Below are 24,706 nucleotides of genomic sequence, written 5' to 3'. Positions count from 1 at the left end.
ATTACAAAAAAGACAAAAAAATCACTTGGGTTAAATACTTGCTAATTCTTGAAGAAAGAGAAGATATGGAAAGATGTCTTTTGTTTTGGCGCCTCAAATGCATATAGACGGCTGCAGTTCTTTTCAGGTGACGTTGGACATCAGTTTGGGTAGGCTTCCAGGAAATGCAGCAACAGAGGTTTCAGACACAGGCCTTACAGGAGTAATGCATCCACAGTTTCAATCTGCTGCTTCCACTTACTTTTCAGCTCGAGAGATGGAAAACTGGCAGGCTTTTTCCAAACTGCTGGAACAGACTGAGCTGGGGTGGTTTTTTGTTCTTGGCAAGTTTTCTCCAACTGTTTTTTCAAAACTATTGTCCATATCCCAACTTGCTGTCCAAAGCGAAACCATAAAAATGTCACAAGAGACAAGCCTCCTGACTTCTATAAATCTTGACCGGTCACTTCTCTGTAAACCTCTTCCCCAAGTCATAAACAACCCCTCTTGGGTAATTACTTGAAAACCGGTGCCTTCCAGTAACTGTTTTCAAAGCCAGACCTCTCTGACCCTGGTAAAAACCCGTCCATGGGGTCTTTTTAGTTTTCCCAGTATAAACCACTGTCAGCTCTAAAATACATAAGTCCTGAAAAAAACTTTAAAAATATAGAACACCTGTAACATCTGTTTTCCCCAGCACAGAAAAACAGATGTAAAGACCACATTTAAACTTGTTACTAGCCTGTTAATCAACAAATATCAAGAAAATTAATTATAATCTTTTCTGATGCAAAACAGATCAATTTTCCAATCCAAAATCAGATACATTTCAGAAACAAAACCAGGTGCCGAACATGGAATTTGGAGGGGGTTTGGAGAAGGTGAGCGAAAGTGCAGGTGGAAAGGTAGGTTTGAAGAAGTGGCGCTTCAAAGTGGAGGGATTTGGGGAGAAACAGCATTGGGATGTGAATGGTGAAGGTTCTCCCTCTGAAGGTGGGACACGAGGAATGATTCGCAATAGGTCAGTGTTGCGAGTAGTACATGCAACTTGGGAATTGGGGCTGAGGAAGGGTGCAGGAGGTGGGAAAAACGCTATGGAGAATAATTTGGAAATCAATGTGCTGCAGTCTGAGGTGTTCGAAGCAAGTGAAAACATTGAGTGGAATAGGATGTAGGTGTTGAGTTCTGATGAGTCACTGGGAGACGAGCAGAGTGCTAGAGAAATTGAGTTTGTAGGTGATTGTCATGATCCTGTGTTTTTTCTCCTCGGGGAAATATTAGTGTGCCTTTAAGGCTGTAAAAGATCAGTACTTTAAGGCAGCAAGCTCCAGGGGCTCTAACCAGGCATTCTGGTTGCCTAGCAACAACCATACAGAGAAGGAGAACACGACTTCAAATGTATCCATTTTGACTTTGAAATTGGCTGGCAGAGATAGACAGTTAACAGACTTCTGGCGCGTGAAGAAAATAGGAGAGCGCTCTCTCTCTATTTAACCCCTATTTATTATACACTCTCAAAATTCTAAAGCTTCAAATCAGATTAATTAAATAACACATTATTGATCTAATGCATTCTTCGCTGAAAAGAGTTTAATTCTAGAACTGCTGAACTGAACTGCTGAATTGCTATCTTCGGAAAGATCTTCAGATTCATCGGACTTTGGAAGACCAAGTGAACGTAGACTGTGTGGAATTTGAAGACCACTCATCGGAAGTGTAACCTGCAAATACTGCATTGATTTTTTCTATGCGGCGCAGTGGTTAGCACCGCAGCCTCACAGCTCCAGGGACCCGGGTTCAGTTCTGGGTACTGCCTGTGCGGAGTTTGCAAGTTCTCCCTGTGACCGCGTGGGTTTTCGCCGGGTGCTCTGGTTTCCTCCCACAGCCAAAGACTTGCAGGTGATAGGTAAATTGGCTGTTGTAAATTGCCCCTAGTGTAGGTAGGTGGTAGGGAATATGGGATTACTGTAGGGTTAGTATAAATGGGTGGTGGTTGGTCGGCACAGACTCGGGCCGAAGGGCCTGTTTCAGTGCTGTATCACAAAAATAAATAATTTAAAATCAAATTACTGATCGTTTGAGTATTTTATGCGACTGCGGGAGTTAGATTTTTAGATAAGTTATAAGGTCTTTAGATATTGCTTTATCTTGGCATTTAAGATTTTAGTTTTTTTAAACAAACAGTTAATGTGTTGGTATCTAAAGATACCTGGTTTGGTTCGCTTCATTTGGGGATTACTAGATTGTTTCAATTTGGCTGCTGCTTTCTTTGATTTGGAAAGCTTAAAGATATATAATGCGACCTGTGGAGCGACGGGACTGAATTGACAGTGCGTTGCTCCCACCGCAATCAGAATTGTATATTTTGATTGGGGGCTTTGTCCTGAGTGGTTGCAACAGTGGTTGCAGGGATGAGGGTTTTCATGGCATTGGGAGTGAATCTCATCAGAAGCACAGAGAGGCCATTTTGGTCTATTATGTCTGTCATTGCTATAAATTTTCTGCCCTTTCTCTGCACCCTTAATATTCTTCCTCCCCTTTAAATATTGAATTAGTTTCAGTAGTCACTTGTGATATTTTTGCATATTCAGTGTTACAACCAGGTGAGAAAGGTGTTTAGGGGTCCCTCTCAAGCCTTCACATGGTCTTACCATAACAGGGTTTAATTTTAAACAGTGTTTTTAGCTTCCGCTTGGCGAATCCTTGTTCACCACTTTCCAATTATAAGGCACAGAAACCAGCAAAAACAGGCTTTCCTAGGGTTAAAGAAGAAAAGTTGAAATTTATTAAACTTGAACTTAAACTCTAATTCAGTTGCCGCCTTCGGATACACAATGCACCCATGCTAGCATGCATATGTGATACACACATGCAAATAGAGACAGAAAAGAGCAGAAGAGAAATAAAGTGGAAGAATTTGAGGCAATAGCTGAAGGGTTGTTACGGTTCTTCGAGCTCACTGTAGAGTGCTTGATTGTAGGTAGATCTTGCTTTTCGTTGGGGCCCAGTATTCTTAAGCCTTGTTTACTGTAGGAGACTTTTCTCTCTTGGGGTTCATGTGTCTTCAGTGGATTCAGAGGCTTGTGAGAAAGAAATGGGAGCAGACAGGAACAATCTTCAGTCCAGGAGCAAACAGTCTTGCTCAGTTCAAACTGTCTGGCTATTTCAAAAGACCCTGGAACAGTCATGTGACCAGCTGGTCCCACCAGTCCTGGCCCCTGTGGATTGCATTACCCCAGCAGGCCCTGGAATGCGCTTCTCCAACCCCTCACTGTCGAGTGATCAACATCCATTGTGGGTTGAATGTGTCAGGGAATGGTCCTTTGTCTACTTAAACACTGTCTGTTAGTATGCAAATGTTTTCCATCCAAGTCTGGCAGCCCTTGTAACTGGCTGCCTCCTCTTCCCAGCAACAATTTGAAATTTAATGTCCATACGGTGAAATTAATATGCCTCATTCTTGGCAGGTGGAGGCCCAGCAGGACATCAGTAATCCTTTGCATGAAGAGCTCCCCCTCCTCACTAATTTTATTGATCTTAAATTTATGCTCCCTGTTTATTTCTACATTCCTTGTTACCAGTTCATCGATCAATGGAAGTAATCTTTCACTGTCTGTCTACCTTAAACTCTTTTCTAATTTTGAGCACTTTTATTCAGATCTCCTAATCTAAGTCTAATATATCAAGTTTTTCACCCTACTGATATTCTTTCAGCATGGCTGCAGTTCTCTCTGTCAGTATCTTTGTATGTTCGCTCTGCCACATTCAACGTGATTCTGATGAGGTTGCATGAGCAGTGGTTCAAAATACATGCACAGTTCAGCTTGACATGGTATAGATTCTGACTGGAATAATGCTGAAAATCGGCGTTTTAACCCAGATGCTAACTGCAGTTCCTTCTGTACGCTTAGGTAGGGAGGAAGGGTTGACTATTTTCAGAGCTAAATGGAACCTCAAATCTTAGACAGCAAAGGATTCTAATGCTGAAAGTCAAACCTATCTTGACCACTACATAGGACTAAAAGAAAACTGAGCAGTCCCTGGGATGTTGGCGGAAAAAATAGTTTCTGTGGCCTCGCTGTCTGTCCCTCTCGCGCTCGGTCTCTCCCTCCCCCCAGCGCTCCGTTCACCCCTCGTCTTCGGTCTCCACCCCTTCGCGCTCGGTCTCCCCCCGCACCCCCCCCCCCCCCCATGGCCTCTCAAATGTGAAAGTTCTATTGCTAGTTTGGATGTCTTGGCTTTTGAGTGTTTTCCTCTCCTTTCCTGAGGGCAATCAGTCAGTGTAGCATATGTTCCCATGGGCACTACCATCGCTCCAGTTCCTTACCCTAGTAGCATTTTTGGTTATGTCTCTGTGCAACACCATGGGACACTTTTCTACATTAAAGGCATTTGTGTACAAATTTAAGTTGTCCATATGAGTTTAGATGGTGGGAACCGGCAGGCTATTTAACTGTGGAGGCCATCACAGCTGAGTCTGTTTCTGCCATACATATATACATTTTCCAGAATCAGGAATGGGAATGTTGACTGTTTTATTTCTTGCCCTGCACCGTGCACTGCCCCCCCCCCCCCCCCCCCCCCAAAAAATCGAATCCCAGCACACCGAGCCCAGTTGTAACACCTCAGTTGTCTGCCCACATGAGACTAGTTAAGTCCACACGAATTGGAAATTGGACATAAGACAAATTTGTTAGCTTAGTTCAGTGCTACATCATTAAGACAAATTTTAAAGATGTATACTTTCTGAACCTTAGATTTTCAAGCCGTGCCTTACAGACTAGGTCGTCAGTTAGTCATAAAATTTCTCTTTTGAGCACAAACATTGTGGAATTCTCCACAGATTATTTTTTGTATTGGTGACTTACTAGCATGTTTTCTCTGCTTTTGAACACTCTTAATTTTGCAGTGATCATGCCTTTCCCTTTGGGTGATTGGTAATAGTTTTTTGCAAGTTAGGGTAGGGGTCCCTGGGAATATCAATATTTGCAGACATTCTCGAGCAAGAAATGTTTGAAAACAACTGTTTTATGCCTACTGTAAAGAGATGATTTTGATTTAAAGATTGCACTCAAAAAAATTTATGAAATTTATGAAACCCTAATTTATGAAATCTGCAAGATAGAATCTCAGGGGTAGGGTGCCTTTTTGAGAGGGGGTAAATTTTAACCTTGACTTCCTCCAGTAATTTCTCTGTTAAGTAACTTATTTTTCAACTATATCAGTCCAGTATTTTAGCATTAATCATGATTGTCCCTTTTTAATGTTGAAGGGGGTTTCCATTGATAGCTGGCAAATTTTTTTTTTAATGGAATTTCCCAGGAAACTTTTAAAGAATAAATGTTGAAACAGCAGAATTTTTTTTTCTATCAAACACGCATCTAATTTTACTGGCCATTGAATTTTTCTATCAGTCGCCAACATTTTTCTGATGATTTTGATAAAATATATCATTTACCTCTGGAGCCTGAATGCACTGGGAAACTCTGATAGTACTATTGACACAAAATTAGAATAATACAAAATTGACCCAAAATGAAAAATTGTATTTCAATTGAGAGCTTTAGGTGACAGTTATAAAGTAGGTGTGTGTCTCAGCTCGGTTATCCTTTTTAATTATTCCTGTGTATTCTTTTATTCTAGCCTAACTTAATATAGACTTGTTTTGATATGTAATGGATACCGAGTGCTCCATACTCCACTTTTAACAAATATTATTCACTCCAAGTAATAAAAATGCATCTCCTGAACAGTTGCTTGCAGGCTGCAGTTGAGGCAAGACAGGACTGGACTTGAGTGTGTGGCAGAGTCAGGCTTGGGGGGGAAACTGGTCTGGGTGGATAGTGCAGGCTGTGGTCGAGGGTTAGACGAATGTGGGACAATAAACCTTGTACAGGTGAGACAAGCTGTGGGATTGGATGTGGAGTTAGGGTAAATTCAAATCCAGTCTGGGCTGAGCCTGGGCTCAAGGTGAGTGTGGCATGGTTGTTGAGGTTGGAAGATGTGGGAGAGCAGTGGAGTTGGGGTCTAATTGGGGACACTGGGTTTAGATGAAAGCTGCAAGCTAGGGAGGTGTTCGAGGTGGAGGCTACTGTATTGTAGGCACATAGGAAGTTGACTGGGTGAGGATGGAGACTGGGGGTTAGGTATGGTTAGATCAAGATTTTGGATGAGGTGTCTGGTTGTTGGGACTGCTCTGAGCATAGAATTATATAGCATATACAAGCACAAAATGAGGATTGGCTGAGGAGTACGTTCGGTGCTCGTTTGTGGGAATCATGCGGTTCCAGGTGGAGGATTGTCTTAAGGAGGCAGAGTTTGAACTTGTATAGGAAGGTTCCATTTTATAAAATTTGACTGTTTATTTCTCTTCGTGTTGCTTGCAGGGTCTTACTGTCCTCCAACTGGTCTGCTGATTCGGGTTAAGTTCGAGATGTAAAGCTTGAATAAGGTTCCTAGGGATTAGTTGGAAGCAAAGTAGTTTGCAGCACAAAATAAGTCCATTCACCCCTCTCGATCCCTCTGTTGCCTCTAATTTGTCGCACTGCTTGTCCAACATCCAGTATTGAATGAGCAGAAATTTCCTTCAATTAAATATTGGGCGTACAGAAGCCATTGTCTTTGATCCTCATCACTGACTCATTCCCTAACTATCAACTCCATCCCTCTCCCTAACCACTATCTAAGGATGAACCGAGCCATTTGAAACCTTGCCATTCTACTTGATCCTAGCCTGAGATTCCAGTTCCATACCCTATTCTTCATGACCAACTACTTCCACTTCCATTTCATGGCCCCTGTCTGCTCCTACCTCTGCTAAAACCCTCATCTGTGCTGTTGTTACCTCTAGATTCAGCAATTCTAATGCTCTCCTAGCTGGCCTCCCATGTTCCACCCAACGTGAACTTGAGCTCATCCAAAACTTAGCTGCCTATATCCTAACACTCTCACACCAAGTCCTATACATCCATCACCCTGTACTCGCTGACATACGTTGACTCCCAGCCAGCAATGCCTCAGTTTTAAAACACTCCCCTTGTTTTCAAATCCCTCCATAGCGCCTCCTCGCACTATCTCTGTACATTCCTTCAGCCCTGTAACCCTCCAGAATCTTTGTTCTTCCAGTTCTGGTCATTTGCGCATTACCAGTTCTCTTCGCTCCACGAATGGCAGCTATGCCTTCAGCTGTCTAGACCCTAATTGCTTGAATTCTCCCTCAACCCCTCCACCTCTCTAATGCTATCATCTCCTTTTAAAATACTCCTAAAACCTGCCTACCTGTCCTTATATCACTGTGACTCGGTGTCAAATTTTGTTTGCTAATTTTTTTTATTTCATGGGATGTGAGCATCATTAGTAAGGCCAGCATTTGTTGCCTATCCCTAATTTCCCTTGTGATGGTGAGCCACCTCCTTGAACTGCTGGTGTAGGTACACCCGCAGCGCTGTTGTGTTGGGAAGGGAGTTCCAGGTTTTTGACTCAGCAACAGTGAAGGAATGGCGATACAGAACTAAGTTAGATGATGTGACTTGGAGGGGAACTTGCAGGTGTTTGGAGCCCCTGTCCTTCCAGGTGGTAGAGGTCATGGACTTGGAAAGTGCTGTCAAAGGAGGCTTAGCGAGTTACTGCATAAAGTTCCCCCCAGTGGCTCACCACAACCTTCTGTAGTGCAGTAGATATTGGAGATGCGCCCAACCCATGAATGAATTTTTTTTTAAAAAACAGGATTGCTAGATGAAAAGCTAGTTCGTCTGCTAATCTTGTGTGTTTGTATTGAAATTAATTTCCTGATGTGTGTGTCTCAGTATGATTATTTTATGATTCTACCTTTTAAAAAAAAAAAATATACTCCTGCCCTGGTGTTGGTTAGGAATATCCCTTTTTGTTCACTATTTCAGTTTTACAAGAACAGATTCCTGTATGTTAATGCAGGAACTAACTGCCTACACCTGCCAATTGGTCCAAATGATTTTCGCAATCTCATAAAAGTGGGAACTCCGTCTTTGCCATTTGGGTTGATTGTGAATCTGGTATACATGAGATAGAAGCAGGAAGGTTGTATACTGTTATAATGGCAGACTATCTCGTGGTCAGTATACTCTCGAGGCACAAGGTAATTCCATGTGAAATAATGATCAGTAAGTTGATTAAGTAATTAACCTATGGCCAGTCACTTAAAGTAACTATAGTAACTACCTGTATTGGCAATTGTCAAATAAAAAATGATAAACTAATGTTCTATTATCAGCTTGTCTGTGAGCTACTTTTGTAATTAATATGATTGCTGTAGCTAGGAGAGGGGAAATTTTGCAATTTGGTAACAGGTATCCTTTAGGCTTGTTCCAGATTTTGCCCAGCATTCCAGTGGCTGAGACATGTTTTACACTAAGTAATTTTGCTGACATTGACCTGTGATGGTATCAGAGCACCGTAAGGAATCCCAACCAGAAACACCTGGGCATGACCCTGGGGACTGATCAGCAGCCAGCTGTTTGAGGAATTTTTTTTGCTCTTCTAATACTGAAGCTGGGATGAAAATAGATTAGATATTGTGTAAATAAGGAAAATATTGCCTGTTCACTTTGCCACTATGGCAGTGCAGTCAAACATTGGTCTTCAGCCAATGCACCCTTTTACTTGTACCTCCCTAGTTTATAGTACATATGTGGTAGACGGTGTTAATTTCCATTCTTTTCTGTTTGCCCCAGTGTGTTTTTGTCTTAGAAACATGCAGCGACAAAGGAGGCCATTCATTCATCATGCCTGTGTTAGCGGTTTGAAAGAGCTATCTCGCTCCCACTCTCTCCCACCCCCCCCTCCCAACACGCCTTCCCCATAGCCCTGCAATTGTCACTCATTCAAGTATTTATCCAGTTCCCTTTTGAAAATTACTATGAAATCTTCCACCATGGTTTCAGGCAATGCATATGGTTAATGTGGGTTAGAGCGTCTAAACCCCTCCTGGTGGCTTAGCGCACAACCTATGGTTGTGCATATAAATCATGAGGTCCCAGTATCATCCCTGATCTCTAGCTCACTAAGCCATCAGGCATGGTCACTGCACCCAGGGCTCGGCAAGGGAAGAACCGACTGGGTACCCCTCTTTCAGCAAAGCACTCATTCATGGATATAGCCCAATCAACGTTTCAGGCCCTTCAGAGTTTAATATCCTGTTGGTATTCAGTGGACTAACATATGAATAAAGACTTGCGTAAGGCCACTGGCAACAGTGGAACTGTACCCCAGCAAGATTTACTGCCTTCAGAGCAGATGCGGGATTGAACAAAGAGAATTTGCCTAAAAATAAAATCAGGATTTTTTTTTTAAAGGAATTTTGGGTATTTCCACGCCCTTTTACCCCCCCCCCCCCCCCCCCCAACAAAGTAACCATCCTTGCTCCCAGGTTGGTACTCTGGTTAAGATCCAATTTGGGCTGAATTTTCTACAGTTGATAGGCAGCATAGTGTAGACATGAGTCCTTCAGTTTCTTGTATGTTTTTGTGTGTGTGTGAGAGAGACACCAGATGAACCGAGCTGAAACTTGCACCTGGAGATTTCCCAAAGCAGCTTAGGTAAACACTGAATTTGAACACACCTTCACCAACAAAAACCTGTTCAGGGAGAGCAACCTGGGAATGAATTAAGGAGAACTGTCTGCGGATGCACTGTTTCATTCCCAAATTCACTTTTCTGTAAAGATCCACTGAGGATTTGAGTTATATTTGTGATTTAGACCTGTAACATATCTGTTATTTGTTCATGGATGGAGCCTGAGCTTGTTTTCCTACCTGTGCAGGTCTTCAGATTACAGTTCTTGTCCTATTGCAAAAAGTTTTAAATTTTGTCAAGTTATGCAACACCATCAAGCCCCACTCAAATGAAATCTTGTGATTTTGGGGGTAATGAGACTTATGTGGTGGCTACTTTTAAACTGATTATTTAAAGCGGGAATATGTTCAAAATTAACAATCCTAAATATAGAAAAAAATTCTGCTTTCAGTTTAGCCTTGTCATTTTTAACGATTTTGAAAGTGGTTAGAAGTAGCTGGGGACACGCTTTAATTGATGTGGAGTGGCTGTGACATACCTGTATGTTGGCATCCCTTTCGACAACATTTCGAGGGTGGAAAATAGTGAACATGTTCCTGATAAGTCCAAGGGCAGGTTTTGAAGCTAATTGGAAACCATGATCTATTTAATTATATTTCTTTAAAAAAAATTAGAATAAATAGAAATGTTTTCAGGAACCAAAATCCTGTTGTGGGCCATCTTTTTAAAAACCAGGATAGAATAAGCATTGTTGGAGGAGGTAATCTTTCTAAGCCCGCCTAGTGCATCAGCTGCTCTGCAACTGTTGCTGATACAGTACTGGAACATCCCCAGTTATCAGCCCTTTACTAAATATTCCCAGTAAAATTTCAAAGACTGATAACTGTTCTAGGTTTTTTCAAACTTTTCATTCTTTCAAACTGGACGCAGCATTGATTTGAAGTGTTTAGAGAATGGATTATACAGAAATGCACAGATTGTTAGCTCCACTGTAAATATTACCACATTTAATACTCCCTAAAGAGTCTGTAACCTGTCCTTCATAAAGACTTTTCAACTTCCAGAAATGGTTATGGTAGGGATTCATTGGTACACGCAGCAACAGCTCATTTTTGGTGACAGGAAATATGAATGTTGGGGTGGCGAGTAAAAAATATTATAAATCGTTCTACTCCCTCCTGCACCCTCAGAAAAGGGGAAAAGATTGTTCACTTATTTTCTTTTCTCTCTCGCTGGCAGCCTGCCACAGAGATGATTTGTTAGGACTTCAAGTTGGGTGTTTCAGTGTCGGCAAGTGGCCATTGGAAATCAGAATTCTTCCTGGTTCAGGGTGTTGACACCTTGGGCATTTAGTCATCTACAAGCTTCCATGAAGGCACTAGCTTAGAAACTCCTCTTCTAACATTGTCCAAGAAATAACACACATAGCATTTATAAGTAGTCTATGGGGTGTGTTTTAAAGATTCTTGGTTTTATCTTTAGCCACCCCTTCCCAAGACTGTTGCAGAAATGTATCTGTTGGTACAGGTCTGAGCCTTTCAGACCAAGAATCCCAGTTTAATATCTGGTTTGTGCCATTAACCTGACCTCCGTCAGTGCAACACTTGGCCTCAGTCCCCCAAGCTAGTGAGGACAAAAGCAAAATCAAACAAGGTTCCTGCTTCTGCTCCTGATTGCCATTGCATGATGCCTATCAAAGTATGAATTTATGGTCACCTATTGAGGACAGGATCAGACTTTGCACAATCCTTTGACGCTGACTGTCCAGGTTCACGTGAAGCATGGCCTTTTAGGCAAGATACTGGATTGCTGTTGGTACTTAAGAGCACTTTCAGAAAAATATGGAAATAATTGGAGTGGGAAAGAGAATCCTCAGAGTTTGAGATAGGCAATTTCAGATTTATCAAAGATTTTTCCCTAGTTTCTGTCTGCCCCTCTCTCGCCTCACCTGTTCTTTAGAAAAAGTATTTTTGTCTTGTATGGAAGATATTTTACCATAATGTCTCTTGCGTCACCTGAGACTGCTTCATTATCCTCCATACCGAATGTTTATCTTGAGTACAGAAATGTTAATGTCTGATGCTGTCCCTTGAGTAATACTGTTTGGAAATCATGGCGTCTGACTGCTTGAGTGCATTAAATAATGCGCACATAGTGGTATCTGCTGCCCAAAAATGTGATCCAGATGAATCAGTATCGTCACCAGCAGGCTGCATAGGCAGCTCTTGCTGAGTAGTGCAGGTGGGGAGACGGTCTCTATTCATAATTGGAAATTACTGTTTCTTTAGCTTTAGATCAGTTTGTGAATACTGATGCTGTTGCAGCATCTGTAGGTTAATTATGGGATTCTTAAATGATTAGTATATTCACATGCTTGTTGGGTTGGTGCAAATTAATTGATGTTTGTATCGTAAAATGTGTTCATTTTTAGAGACTCCAAAAAAAACTGAGGAAACTTCAGTATGATTGCGTCTGAGAAATCAGCACAAAACTGGTTTCGGTCTCCTGTAATCTTTTTATTAAACTAGTACAATCGTGCCCACTGTTTTTGGTGGATTTTCTTCTCATTAAAGTGAGGGATGTTGGTGCAGGAAAATGGGATGATTCATTTATGGCTGCGTTTGCTGACAGTGCAACCACTAGGTGGTGCAGTAGTAGCACATGCGCAAATGCAGCCCATTCCACTGGAACGTCACTTTCTGCGACGTTCAGGCAGCAGCCAGGATTAATAATGGCACTGCTCAATTTATCACAGAAAATGTAGCTGCTCAATTTATCACAGATTTATCACTCTTCTCCCGCCCCCCACCCCCGGCTGTCCGGTTGCTTGTTTCCCACCCCCCTCTAACTGCTAGTTCCAGGCCGTGCCACTTATCTCCTCTTGGCCACTCGCTCCCATGTTCGATGGTTCTTCGCGCACTGCCCGAAGACGCAGGGCGGACCGGGAGGGGTGACAGGTCGACGAAGGAGCCAATGGCCGAGAGGAGGGAAGCAGGCTTGGAGATAGCGGCTGGAGGAAAGCGGAGAGCAAGTGACCGGAGAGCGGGGTTGGGGGGTGGTGTGCGGGAAGCAAGGAGTGGGGAAACAATTGGACGCTTTACCGCGCACGCGCGGAGATCGAACTGGCACATTACGCAATGACATTGACGCTGCACGATGACATTTTCCCGCGCGTGCCCCAACCAGTCCTGGCAAGATGGCAGGCCGCGCATGCGCAGAGAGCAGGAGCAAGTTTGCGCATGTGCATAGCTTGCAGCGGTCTGATGACGTCAGCGGGCCGCTGCGTTGTCAGAAGTCACTGTTAATTTATTATAAATAGTGTGGACATTAAAGACTTTGACATCAGGTGGATCAAAGCTCAATCAGCTTGAACTTGCCTAACTTGAGTGCAGACCCACAGCTATCTGAGTGTAGATTTGCTATCTAACAGGAAACAGAGAAGGCATAAATGGGTCATTTTCTGGTTGGCAAGATGCAACGAGTGGTGTGCCACTGGGATCAGTGCTGGGACCTCAACTTTCTACAATTTATATAAATGACTTGGATGAAAGGACCGAAGGTATGGTTGCTAAATTTGCTGCTGACACAAAGATAGGTAGGAAAGTAACCTGTGAAGAGGACATGAGGCTACAAAGGGATATAGATAGGTTAAGTGAGTGGGCAAAGATCTGGCAAATGGAATGTAATGTGGGAAAATTTGAAATTGTCCATTTTGGCAGGAAGAATAAAAAAACATAATATCTAAATGGTAAGAGATTGCAGAGCACGGATGCAGAAGGATCTGGGTGTCCTAGTGCGTGAATCGCAAAAAATTAATGTGCAGGTACAGCCAGTAATTAGGAAAGCTAATAGAATGTTATAGTTTATTGTGAGGGGAATTGAATACAGAAGTAGGGAGGTCATTCTACAGTTATACAGGGCATTGGTGAGACCATATCTGGAGTATTGTGTACAGTATTGGTCTCATTTATGGAAGGATGTAAATGCGTTGGAAGCAATTCAAAGAAGGTTTACTAGACTAATACCTGGAATGGGCGGGTTGTCTTATGAGGAAAGGATGGACAGGCTAGGCTTGTATCTGCTGAAGTTTAGAAGAGTGAGAGATGATTTGATTGAAACACACAAGATCCTGAGGGGTGAATGTGGGAGAATCTAGAACTAGGGGTCTGTTTAAAAATAAGGGTTTGCCTATTTAAGACGGATGAAAAAATTTTCTAAAGGTCGTGAGTCTTTGGAACTTTCTCAAACTGCGGTGGAAGCTGAGTCTTTGAATATTTTTAAGACAGTGGTAGATAGATTCTTGATAAGCAAGGGGGGTGAAAGGTTACTGGGGGTAGGCAGGAATGTGAAGTTGAGGTTACAATCAGATTGGCCATGATCTTGTTGAATGGCAGAGCAGGCTGTGTTTGTATGCTTTGAAACCCAGGTCCCAGAGGAGACCAAACCTTCACTCATTCAGTAATTTTGCACCATTCATTGGCTATGATGGCATATAAGCCAGTTGTACCTGAACCTCTGAAACCTTTGTCATGAGGAAGTGTGTGGGAGTGACAGGTTCTGATTTGGTATCCCTTTCTCTCTCTCTGTGTGTCACTCATCAGGAAGGAGTGTGGATGGGAGCTGCAAGATAAGCTTGCTTCACTGTTTAGCTGGATTGTACTGGGACTAGCAGATTTTTAGATTGATTTCTCTTTTTTTTTAAGACAAGTTTCCGATTTCTTTGTGCACACTTTCCTAATTATTGGCCAATGGGGCAGTAAGGAAGAACTTGCATCATGTTCTTCAGACACACTCAAGTGCTTCACATCCAATAAATTACTGTTTGAAGGGTTGGTTGTCACTGTAGGCAATAGTATGAAAATTGTAAACCATATTTTAATTCAAAGTTGTCTGAATTCAAAATGTGTAAAACAAATTACTGTACTGTTTTTTAAATTGCTTAATTCAAATTACTGGATAGTTGAAATACAGTTTGTACAAACAAATTGATTTGAATTAGCAGTACATTGCACTGCAGACTGGTCCTCCATTGCGCCATAAAAACATCAAGATTGGGACAGATCCCAAGAATTTTGTTTTTATGTGCCTCCCTGACTTGTCTAAGCTGCCTAGCTACCATGCCCAACTTGTGTGTCTGTCACTCAACTGTGATTATTTGAATAAAAATAGCCTCCTATGATTAGTGACTTGTATCCATGCTTCTTCATGATCTGTATCTGCTATACAAAGGCTCCCAGTACATTCCTAGAGAGTCTGTTAATAGGGGCAAATAACAGGACAAAATAATTGGACAACAATCCTGTGAAGCTCCTTTGGATGTTTCACTACATTAAAGGCGCAATATAAATGCAAGTTGTTGATGGTTTAAAACATTAGGTTTGAAATCTTGCAGGCAGAGCTCATGATTTGAACGGTAACTTGAAAATCAGAATACTGTGCATTTCTGTCTGTTTACATTTGCTCTGCACTGTTTTTAAGCTTGGGACCGTCTTCTGTGAAGCATGAATGATAACTGCTGTTCACCAATGTGAATAGTGCAATCACTAATGTTTTCTGTTTCTGTGTTCCAGATCCGTAACATGGTGGCAGTGCTGGAGGTGATCTCCAGCTTGGAGAAGTATCCCATTACCAAAGAGGCCCTTGAGGTAAATAGTTTCTGAACATTGTGCTCAGGTGGGGTCAGTGAAGAGTATGGGAGGTAGATATGGGAGCAATTAGGGAGAAGATTTTGAACACTATTACGCTACAGCATGCAAGTAAAGATTAAGTCTTGTTTTACACTTGCAATTTCATAAATTGGTGCTTTGCCTACTAAACACCATCAAGTTGATAAAATCATGGGTTAGGAATTTTCCCCCTCAATGTCTTTCGTATCTCCATAAAGACCAGTTTTCAATTTGTATAAACATTTGCGCTTATATCGACAACTTTGACTTTGAGGTGATTACAAAGTGGAGAGCAGCTTTTTTCATGATGGAATGAGTTATTGCTCTTCTCACCATTTATATTTTGGAGTGGATTCAACAATGATAACTGCATGTGTGTAAGGTTCACACAAGCACAGGTCCTCCAAGTCATTGAGTTTGAAATAATTTCAAATACATTGAGCTGTGCAGTTGGTATGTGTCTATTCTTGGAAGATCTGTGGGGGCTACTAATGTGAAAAGTGCAATGATGTCCTATGCAGGTGGTAATCAATTCATTTGTAAACCGATCTTAAGTGGTCGGGATAACCCAAATGCTGTTTGCATTTGCCAGCACTGGCAACCACCGATCAGAAGCATTAGGAAATCCCCAAGATGCGTCTTTGTGGCTTCAATGGCAATGAGGTTGCTTTGTTTAAATTTCTGTCTGAGGCAGTTGTGTAAATTAATGAGGTTTCTGAGGGCAGCATTAGCGGAGCTTTGACTGGCCATTGCCTGCCATCTTGGCCTGATAATGGGGAAAACTTTAAAATGGAAGGAAGGCCTCCTGTTTATATTGCAACACAGTCTTGTCACTTATGCGTTAGATGGCACGTCTTCCAGTTTTGATGAGCTCTGGGGATGGAGTGAAAATCAGCAAAGGATTTTCTAATTCACTCCTCTTAGCAAAACTGCACCGTTAACAACAATTATGTGGAGCTGTACAGCTAGGAATATTTTCCTCCACTGCAGGAAGTGGTGTTACAATGGGAGAGGTGGGAAAAATGGGGACAACAAATTTTTTTTTAAAGGCACTTTTAGTCAATTTTTGCCATGCTCCAGTTTAAATTCCCCTCTAAAGGTAGCTAATATATCCAGATCTACCATTTTCTGTTGCCAGAAGCTAATTTTGGAGGGTTTCTTTAGATTATTTTTACGAGGGTAAACTGGCTTCAAGGCTTCATTATGTTTTCAATGGATCAGGTGGGTCTTACTAACCTTGGATGTAGCAGGTCAACTTCAGTATGGAGATTACAAATGGATTCTGGTAAGGGTGTGGGGGATGACTTACTAGGCAGTTTCTAAATGCTCTGATACCTGTAGAGGATTTGTTGAACGTATTTCATGCACTTAATTGCACAGCAACTCAATTACATCAACAGCCTGAGATGTTGGAGGAGCTGTATGAAGGTCAGTAGCATCTTGTACACAGCGACTGCTCACTGAGGATTACTGCAACTGTGATTTTCAGGGCTGTCTGTTACATTTTGGGCATGTTCCCAATGGATTTGCCTTGGTTCGCTCGCAGTTTCTATAAGTAAAATGGGTCTTCTAAGAACAGAAATCAGTGTATGGGTTAATTTATATAGAAATTTTCAGAACAGAAGGAGGCCATCCGGCCATTGTGTCCATGCCAGTCGACAGGTAACCGTTCAGCCTAGTTCCACTTTTCAGTTCTTGCTCTGTGGCATTGTAGGTTGCGACACTTCAAGTGCATACCTAAGTACTTTTTAAATGTTATGAGGGTTTCTGCCTCTACCCCCTGCCTCCCCTTTTTTTCGGGCAGTGAGTTCCAGATCCCCACCACCCCCTGGGTGAAAAAGTTTCCCCTTGGATCCCATCTAAACCTCTTACCCTAAATCTGTGCCCCTTGGTTATGGACCCCTCAATCTAGACCCCTCATAATTTTATACACTTAAATTAGATTGCCCCTCAGCCTCCTCTGTTCCAAAGAAAACAACCCGAGCCTATCCAATCTTTCCACACAGCTAAAATTCTCCAGTCCGGGCAACATCCTCAAATCTCCTGTGTACCCCCTCTATTGCAGTCACATCTTCCCTATAGTGTGATGACCAGAACTGCACGTAGTACTCAAGCTGTGGCCTAATCAGTGTTTTGTACAGTTCCAGCATAATCTCCCAGCTCTTATATTCTGTGCCTCAGCTAATAAAGGCAAGTATCCCATGTGCCTTATTGACCACCTTATCTACCTGTCCAGTCTTTTTCAGGGATCTGTGGACTTCAACTCCAAGGACCCTCTGTTCCTCTACAATTCTCAGTATCCTACCTTTTTATTGTGTATTCCCTTGCTTTGTTAGCCTTCCCCAAATGCATTACCTCGCACTTCTCCGAATTGAACTTCATTTGCCACTGTTCAGCCCACCTGACTCTTGGTGATGGAGAGGAATTGGGAGGGGAGTCGGGAAGTTAGCCACTAATGACGGCATGTCCATGCTGTGCCCTGTTCTTGTGGCCAATGTTGATATTACAGGTCCATTTCAGCTTCTGGCTGACGTGATGTTATTAGTGGGGGTATCTGTGATGGTGGTACCACTGAAGATAGTGAAGTGGTTGGGCTTTTTTTTTTAAGGATTATTGCCCGGCACTTGAGTAGCATAAATATGACGTGCATCAGCCCAAGCCTGGATGTTGTCCAAGTCTTATTGTAAACTTTCATGGCTGCTTTGTCATTGGAGGACTAATAAATGGAGGTGACTATTGTGGAATAATTAGCTTATAGTCCTATTCCTTACCATTGACTGAATAGCTGAAGATGTTTTTCTGAGGAACTGCTGAAATGTCCTGGAGGCTGAGATATTTGGTGTCTGATGACTGTTGCCATCTTCCTTTGTGCCAAATGTGATTAGCCACCCGCAGATTTTCCTTTGCACCCCCATAGGCCTCAGTTTTATGAGGATATTTTCAAACCAAAGAGTTTAGTTTCAGAATATCTGATAATTCCTATTTTGACTAATATATCAGAATTGACATATGCACAGTCTACAGATAGTGGAAGAATAAACACCATGGGATTTTAAAGTAAACTGCAAATTTGGTTTATTAAATGTTAGTTCGCATTGTAGAGCATCCCAAGGTGCTTTATCAAAAAAAATTGACATCAAGCCACATAAGGTGATAACAGGACAAATGACTAAAACCTTGGTCAAAAAGTTAGGTTTTGTGGAATGTCGTAAAGGAGGAAAGAGAGGTGGAGCGGTTTAGGGAGGGAATTCCAGAGCTTAGGAGTTGGGCAGTGAAGGCGTGGCTTCAGAGCGATTAACATTGGAGAAGCAAGGCCATGAAGAGATTTGAAAATAAAGCTGAGAATTTTAAAATTAAGGCAACCCTCAACCAGCAGCCAATGTAGGTTGTTATGACAATAATAAAAGCAAAATACTGCGGATGCTGGAATCTGAAATAAAAACAAGAAATGCTGGAACCACTCAGCAGGTCTGGCAGCATCTGTGAAAAGAGAAGCAGTGTTGTTACAGAGGTGCTTCTGTATTTTTTCAGGGTTTTTTTGAGGACTCTTGTATTTTAGAATTATGGACATTGTTTTATTTGGGAAAATGGAAAAGGATTCCATGGATGTTTTTTCACTGGGGTCATTGAAAGGACACAGAGGTCTTGTTTGAAAATAACATTTACTGAAAGTCACCAGTCTTCAGATAAATACCCAGCAGGGGCTTTTTGACTTGGGGGATGTGTTTACAGAGAAGTGACAGGTCAAGATTTATAGGGGTCAGGAGGCTCGATTCTTGAGATATTGCTTTTGGTTTCACTTGGGGAAAAGTTCGGGGTATTAACTATTTTTAAAGCAGTTGGGGAAAAAACAGCTAAGAGAGCAGTCACCGTCAGCACCCTCTTCCATCTCTTGGAACTTCCTGAGAATCAAGTGTAAGAAATAGAGAAACTGATGTTGCATTTCTCCTGAAAAGCCTGCCAGAAACCCCTGTTGCTGCATTTCTCCTGAAAAGCCTGCAAAACTGGTCTTGAACATCGCTTTAACTCAACTGCTCTAGAAAGATCCCAGTGCTAGCCGTCTACGCGTATTTGGGACACCAAACCAAAAAGGGACAACTGACATCTTTCCATATTTCTTTCTTCAAGAATTAGCAAGTATTGAGCCAAAGTATTTTTTGTTTTTTTGTAACTGAGCTCTAAAGAGAAAATCTCTTATTTTTCGGTTAACCAGTGTGTGTGAGGGGCTAAGGTAAAAGGGAACTTTCATATTTCAATCTGTTAATGCTTTGCTTCGTTACTGCTTATGTCTTGTTTTATAAATAAACTGATAATTTTTTTGTTTATTGAAGAAATCTGCCTGGTGTATATTACTCTGGGATAAAAATAGAGTCTATGATTGATCGTATTGGTAACTGGATAAACATTTAAATATACGTTGTGACCTGTGGAGAAGTGGATCTAGAAACAACAGCCTTGGTCGTAACAAGGTGAACAGGACTTAGTGCGAGTTAAGGCACAGACATCGAAGTTTTGGATGACTAAGTTTATGGAGGGTGGAAGATGGGAGAAAGCCAGGAGTGCTTTAGAACAGTCAAGTCTTGAGGTAACAGTGGCATAGATGAAGGTTTCAGCTGCTGGTGAGTTGAGGCAGGGGCGGTGTTCGGCAATGTTATGGAGGTGGAAGTAGCCGGTCTTTATGATGGCGCAGATATGTGGTCGAAACCTTATCTCTGGTTCAGATATAGCATCAAGGTTGCGAGCAGTCTGGTTCAGCCTTGGATATTTGCCAGGGAGCGGGTTGGATTCTGTGGTTAGGGAGCAAAATGTGTGGTGGGAATCACAGACAATGGCTTAAGTCGTCTCAATATTTGTTACAGAATTGCTTACTTCCGTTTCCTTTAAATTAAACAGAACATGTAAAGTTGCTAGTTCTCAATACTATACTTGGATCATTGTCAATCTAAAATTTGTGAAATTTCGCGTAACCCCATAGAGTCTGCCACTTTCACACAGTTGCAGTACATATTTATGTGAAGAACTGACTAGTGGGGAGTACGATGTCTTGGGTGTATCCCTCATTCTGAGTTTGATGACTGGGGTACAGGAATATAGTTAAAACACACCAATTGAATTACAACAATAGTTTGCTAAACCTCACCCAGATGCACTAAAGAAGCGTTTTCGTTGATTTGATTAATTTCAGGACATGGCAACCAGTCTTAGTGGTTTCTACTACTTATATAAGGAAATTAGTTTCTTTGAAGCGACATTTTATATACCAGTGTGTGTATCTTCTCTAACATATTTAGAACAAGGCAGCAGTGACCAGCCGCATCCGTAAAATAGATTAAAACATATATAGCCCTGCTTATGGTACGAGTTTTGACAGAACTATTTGTGTTTAAAGGAATCCAAAAATCACCAGGACTTTTGAGTGAAAGTAGTTCTCTTTTTAGCAAATCTTCAATGAGATGCATTTGGCCCACATGAATTCCAATTCAATCCACTTAAGTTGGATGCCTTGGCTTGAATAAAAGCTTAGCATCTAGAACTATGATTTATGCTATGTGACTACTTACTTGTCCGACATTTCTTTTCAACACCAGAGTTCAGCAAATGTTGAATTTTGAGATGCGATGATGCAGCCTGGATACCGTTCCCTAGCCAGAGTCTCATGCTTATGGTAGATTTCCCTAACAGCTTAGTATTTTGTGTAGTCCAATGAAACAACGAAGAAACCTTATTTGGTTTCTCATCAAACGCAATGACCAGCTCTGATTGGGTAACTGCCAAATTGCAAGGTCTGCCCAATGATGTCACATTGAGCTCTGTCGATATGTGTTCTTAAGATAAAATTATATTGAGACTGCTTGCATTGAGCTTAGCGCTGCCTCCATGTGATCTCGTGTACGGTCAGCATGCGGCACATGCCCCAAGCTTCCTTAGACAACCATATACAGAGTGGCTGTCAGCAGCTGACACACGCTGTCTCCTCGGTCACTGGCCTTGAGCATTTAGGCCTGCTTCAGGTAGGTGAAGACCCATATCTTTAAAAGCAAAATACTGCAGATGCTGGAAATCTGAAATAAGAACAAAGGGCTGGAAATACTCAGCAGGTCAGGCAGCATCTGTGGAGAGGAGCAGAGTTAACGTTTCAGGTCTGTGATCTTTCATCAGAAGGGTGCAGACCCTTATTCTGAAAAAGTAAATTATCTACTGAATGACCAAGTGTCAAATTCCACCTTCCCACCTGCTTTTTTGCATTGACCTAGCTCATTTTTTTTCAAGCCCTAGTCAGGCCTTCAATTGCACAAGCAGCAGATGCATTAGCATATAAATGATTAGCCCACTGCATCATCCTGAATGATACTAAAAACTACTACTTTCTCACCACAATGGACACTCTTGCTACCTTTTAACTGGCGATGCATCTTCCTTCCCCAAAATACCCTTGAAGCTCATCACCACACAACAGATGCAAGCACACCAGAGTTGAATCATGTCCTGAATTACATAAGCTTATGCTGACTGGTTATTTGCGATGATCTGAGGTAGAGTTTAGTGTTGTCACACAGGTCCCAACAGTCTTTTTGACTGCACGCTATAATTTCTCTTGGACCAACAGTTGCCGCCTTTGAGCCATCTGTCATATTTGCAATATTTGAGGTCCCTCCAACTGCCCTTCAATGCTGTAGGCTGCGCAGTCTTCAGCTCATCGGGTATCAGCTGATCACCTGGCTTGGTCAATTGTCTATTTGTCAACCTGTGTAGACATTCACCCTCCGATCTCTCTACTCCTTTGCACTTATGAGGCTGAAAAGTGCTTGCCATTCATATAGGATCCTGATCTCTTTGTCAGAACTACTCATAAATTGTCTTGGACAACTCCCAGAAGGTTATCTTTTAACATTGGCTGTCTCAGAATTGAATGATGTATGGAAAGTCCATCAATTCTCTGACTACATTTGAGTGTTCTATAAAAATTTCTATTTTATACCTATTTGCTTTGAGCATGGGGTCAAAAGTAGAATTAAAGTTTTACATCTATCCATACATCATACTTACAAACGTGCATTGTTCTCACAAAAGTAATAAATTGCACAAAGAACTGACTGGCTGGGAGCAGACTACCTTACTGCTAATCTATTCTAGCAACCTGTCTCCGCACATCCTCTCGCCCCCCTCCTATCTCTCTCGCCCCCCCTCCTATCTCTCTCGCCCCCCCTCCTATCTCTCTCGCCCCCCCTCCTATCTCTCTCGCCCCCCCTCCTATCTCTCTCGCCCCCCCTCCTATCTCTCTCGCCCCCCCTCCTATCTCTCTCGCCCCCCCTCCTATCTCTCTCGCCCCCCCTCCTATCTCTCTCGCCCCCCCCCCTCCCATCGCTCTCGCCCCCCCTCCCATCGCTCAATCTAATGGCTTGCTGCGTCATTCTCTTACTTTCTGTCCATAACAAGTAGAACACATCCGATCTGGCACATTACTGCCCCATCAAACTACACTCAATCAACAGTGAAGTGTGATGGAAGGTCGCGTTTCAAGCAGCACTTACTCAGCAATAACCTGCTCACCAGTGCTCGGCTTGGGTTCTGCCAGGGCCACTTGGCTGCAGAACACATCACAGTCTTGGTCCAAACATGGACGAAGGAGCTGAATTCCAGAGGTGAGGTGAGAGTTGACTGCCCTTGACATCAAGGCAGCATTTGGCTGAGTCTGGCATCAAGCAGCCCTATCAAAATTAAAGTCAATGAGAATCGAGGGAGAACTCTTCACTGTTTGGAGTCATATCTAGCACAAAGGAAGATGGTTGTGGTTGTTGGAGGCCAAACATCCCCACCCCGGGACAACTCTGCAGGATTTTCTCAGGTTAGTGTCCTCTGTCCAACCATCTTCATCAATGACCTTCCTTCCATCATAAGGTCAGAAGTAGGGAGGTTGGCTGATTGCACAGTGTTCAGTATCATTGGCAACTCCTTAAATACTGAAGCAGTCCGTGGCCGCTTTCAGCAAGACCTGCACAACATAGGCTTGGGCAGATAAGTGGCAAGTAACATTTGTGCCACGCAAGTGCCAGGCAATAATAAGAAATAGGAGTAGTAGTAGGCAAAGACCATCTCCAACAAGCGAGAATCTAACGATATATAGATGCAAATGGTTGTTTTAGAAACAGATTTATGGCACAGGAGGCCATTCGGACCATCGTTTCCTTGCTGGCTGCTGGTCCAAGCCCTGTAGGTTATGGTACCTCAAGTGCATATCCAATTATTTTTTAAATGCGACAGGGATTTCTGCCTCTCCCACCCTTTCAGGCAGTGAGTTCCAGACCCACCCCACCCTTTGGGTGAAAAATTACTCCTCAAATCTTCCTACCAATTACTTTAAATTTTATGCCCTCCTGGTTATTGACCCCTCTGCTAACAGAAATAGATACTTCCTATTTAGGGCACTCATAACTTTATACACCTCAATTAAGTCTCCCCTCATCCTCCTCTTTTCCAAAGAAAACAATCTATCCAATCTTTCCTCACAGCTAAAATTCAGTTCCTTGCTATATCCTTGTAAATCTCCTCTATAACCTCTCTCGCGCGTTCACATCCTTCCTGTGATGTGGTGACCAGAACTCTGTGCACTGGTCTAATTAGTGTTTTGTACAGTTCTAGCTTAGGAATTCTGGCCTCTTGTGCTTCCCTGATTTTAATCAGTGGCCATGCCTTCAATTTCCTATGCTCAAACTCTGGCATAACTTCCCTTTCTGCTTCCCTGCCCCCCCCCCCCCCCCCCCCCACCCTCTCCCTCCTTTCAGGCACTACTTAAAACCTACCTCTTTGACCAAGCTTTTGGTCATCTGATCACATATCTCCTGTTGTGACTTGGCATCGTACTTTGATTTATAATGCGCCTTTGAACGTTTAATTATGTCAAAGGCACTATATCAATATTATTGTTTCCAAATAAAAGTTTATGTTGTCTCCAATATCTTCACCACTACCAACTGGCATGTAGTGTCTGACCTGGTTTATCCCTCTCCCCTTTCTTGAATAGTGGAATAACATTAGCAGTATCCTAGTCCTCTGACAGTTTAGTATGCAGTGAGGATTGAAAGATTGTGACCAATCAACTAACAGGTCCTAGATCGGCTAGCAGAATGGGCAGATGGAGAAATGAGGGGTTTTGGCAGAATGGATAGGGAGAGGCAATATCGAGTGAATGGTCCAGTTCTGAAGAGTGTGTAAGGACAGAGGGACCGGGGGTTCCTGTGCATAGATCTTTATAGGTGGAAGGACATATTGAGAGTGTAGTTAGCAAAGCATATGGGATTTTGGGCTTCATAAATAGAGGTATTGAGTACAAAAGCAGGGAGGTTATGCTGACTTTTTATAAAGCTCTGGTTAGGCCCCCAACTGGAGTACTGTGTCTGGTTCTGGTCATCACACTTTGGGATTTGAGGGTGGAGATGAGATTTACCAGAATGGTTCCAGAGGTGAGGGATTTTAGCTACAAGGTTAGGCTGGAGAAGCTCAGGTTGTTCTCC

The 24,706-nt window shown here is 42.4% G+C and overlaps 1 protein-coding gene across 5 annotated transcripts in view; it reads left to right on the top strand.

Moving 5' to 3' along the window:
• crsp7 (cofactor required for Sp1 transcriptional activation, subunit 7) overlaps positions 1–24,706 on the top strand; it is a 178,334-nt gene that overhangs the window by 132,174 nt on the left and 21,454 nt on the right. For all 5 annotated transcript variants that reach the window (XM_068016644.1, XM_068016645.1, XM_068016648.1 and 2 more), the window contains one exon: positions 15,099–15,173. In XM_068016644.1, coding sequence (XP_067872745.1) covers positions 15,099–15,173 — 75 coding nt within the window. The remainder of the gene's footprint in view (positions 1–15,098; positions 15,174–24,706) is intronic.

This window comes from Heterodontus francisci, chromosome 36 (assembly GCF_036365525.1).
Source record: "Heterodontus francisci isolate sHetFra1 chromosome 36, sHetFra1.hap1, whole genome shotgun sequence".
Lineage (NCBI taxonomy): Eukaryota > Metazoa > Chordata > Chondrichthyes > Heterodontiformes > Heterodontidae > Heterodontus > Heterodontus francisci.
Note: the sequence above shows the minus strand (reverse complement) of the source record. Positions and strands in the feature narration are given on the sequence as shown.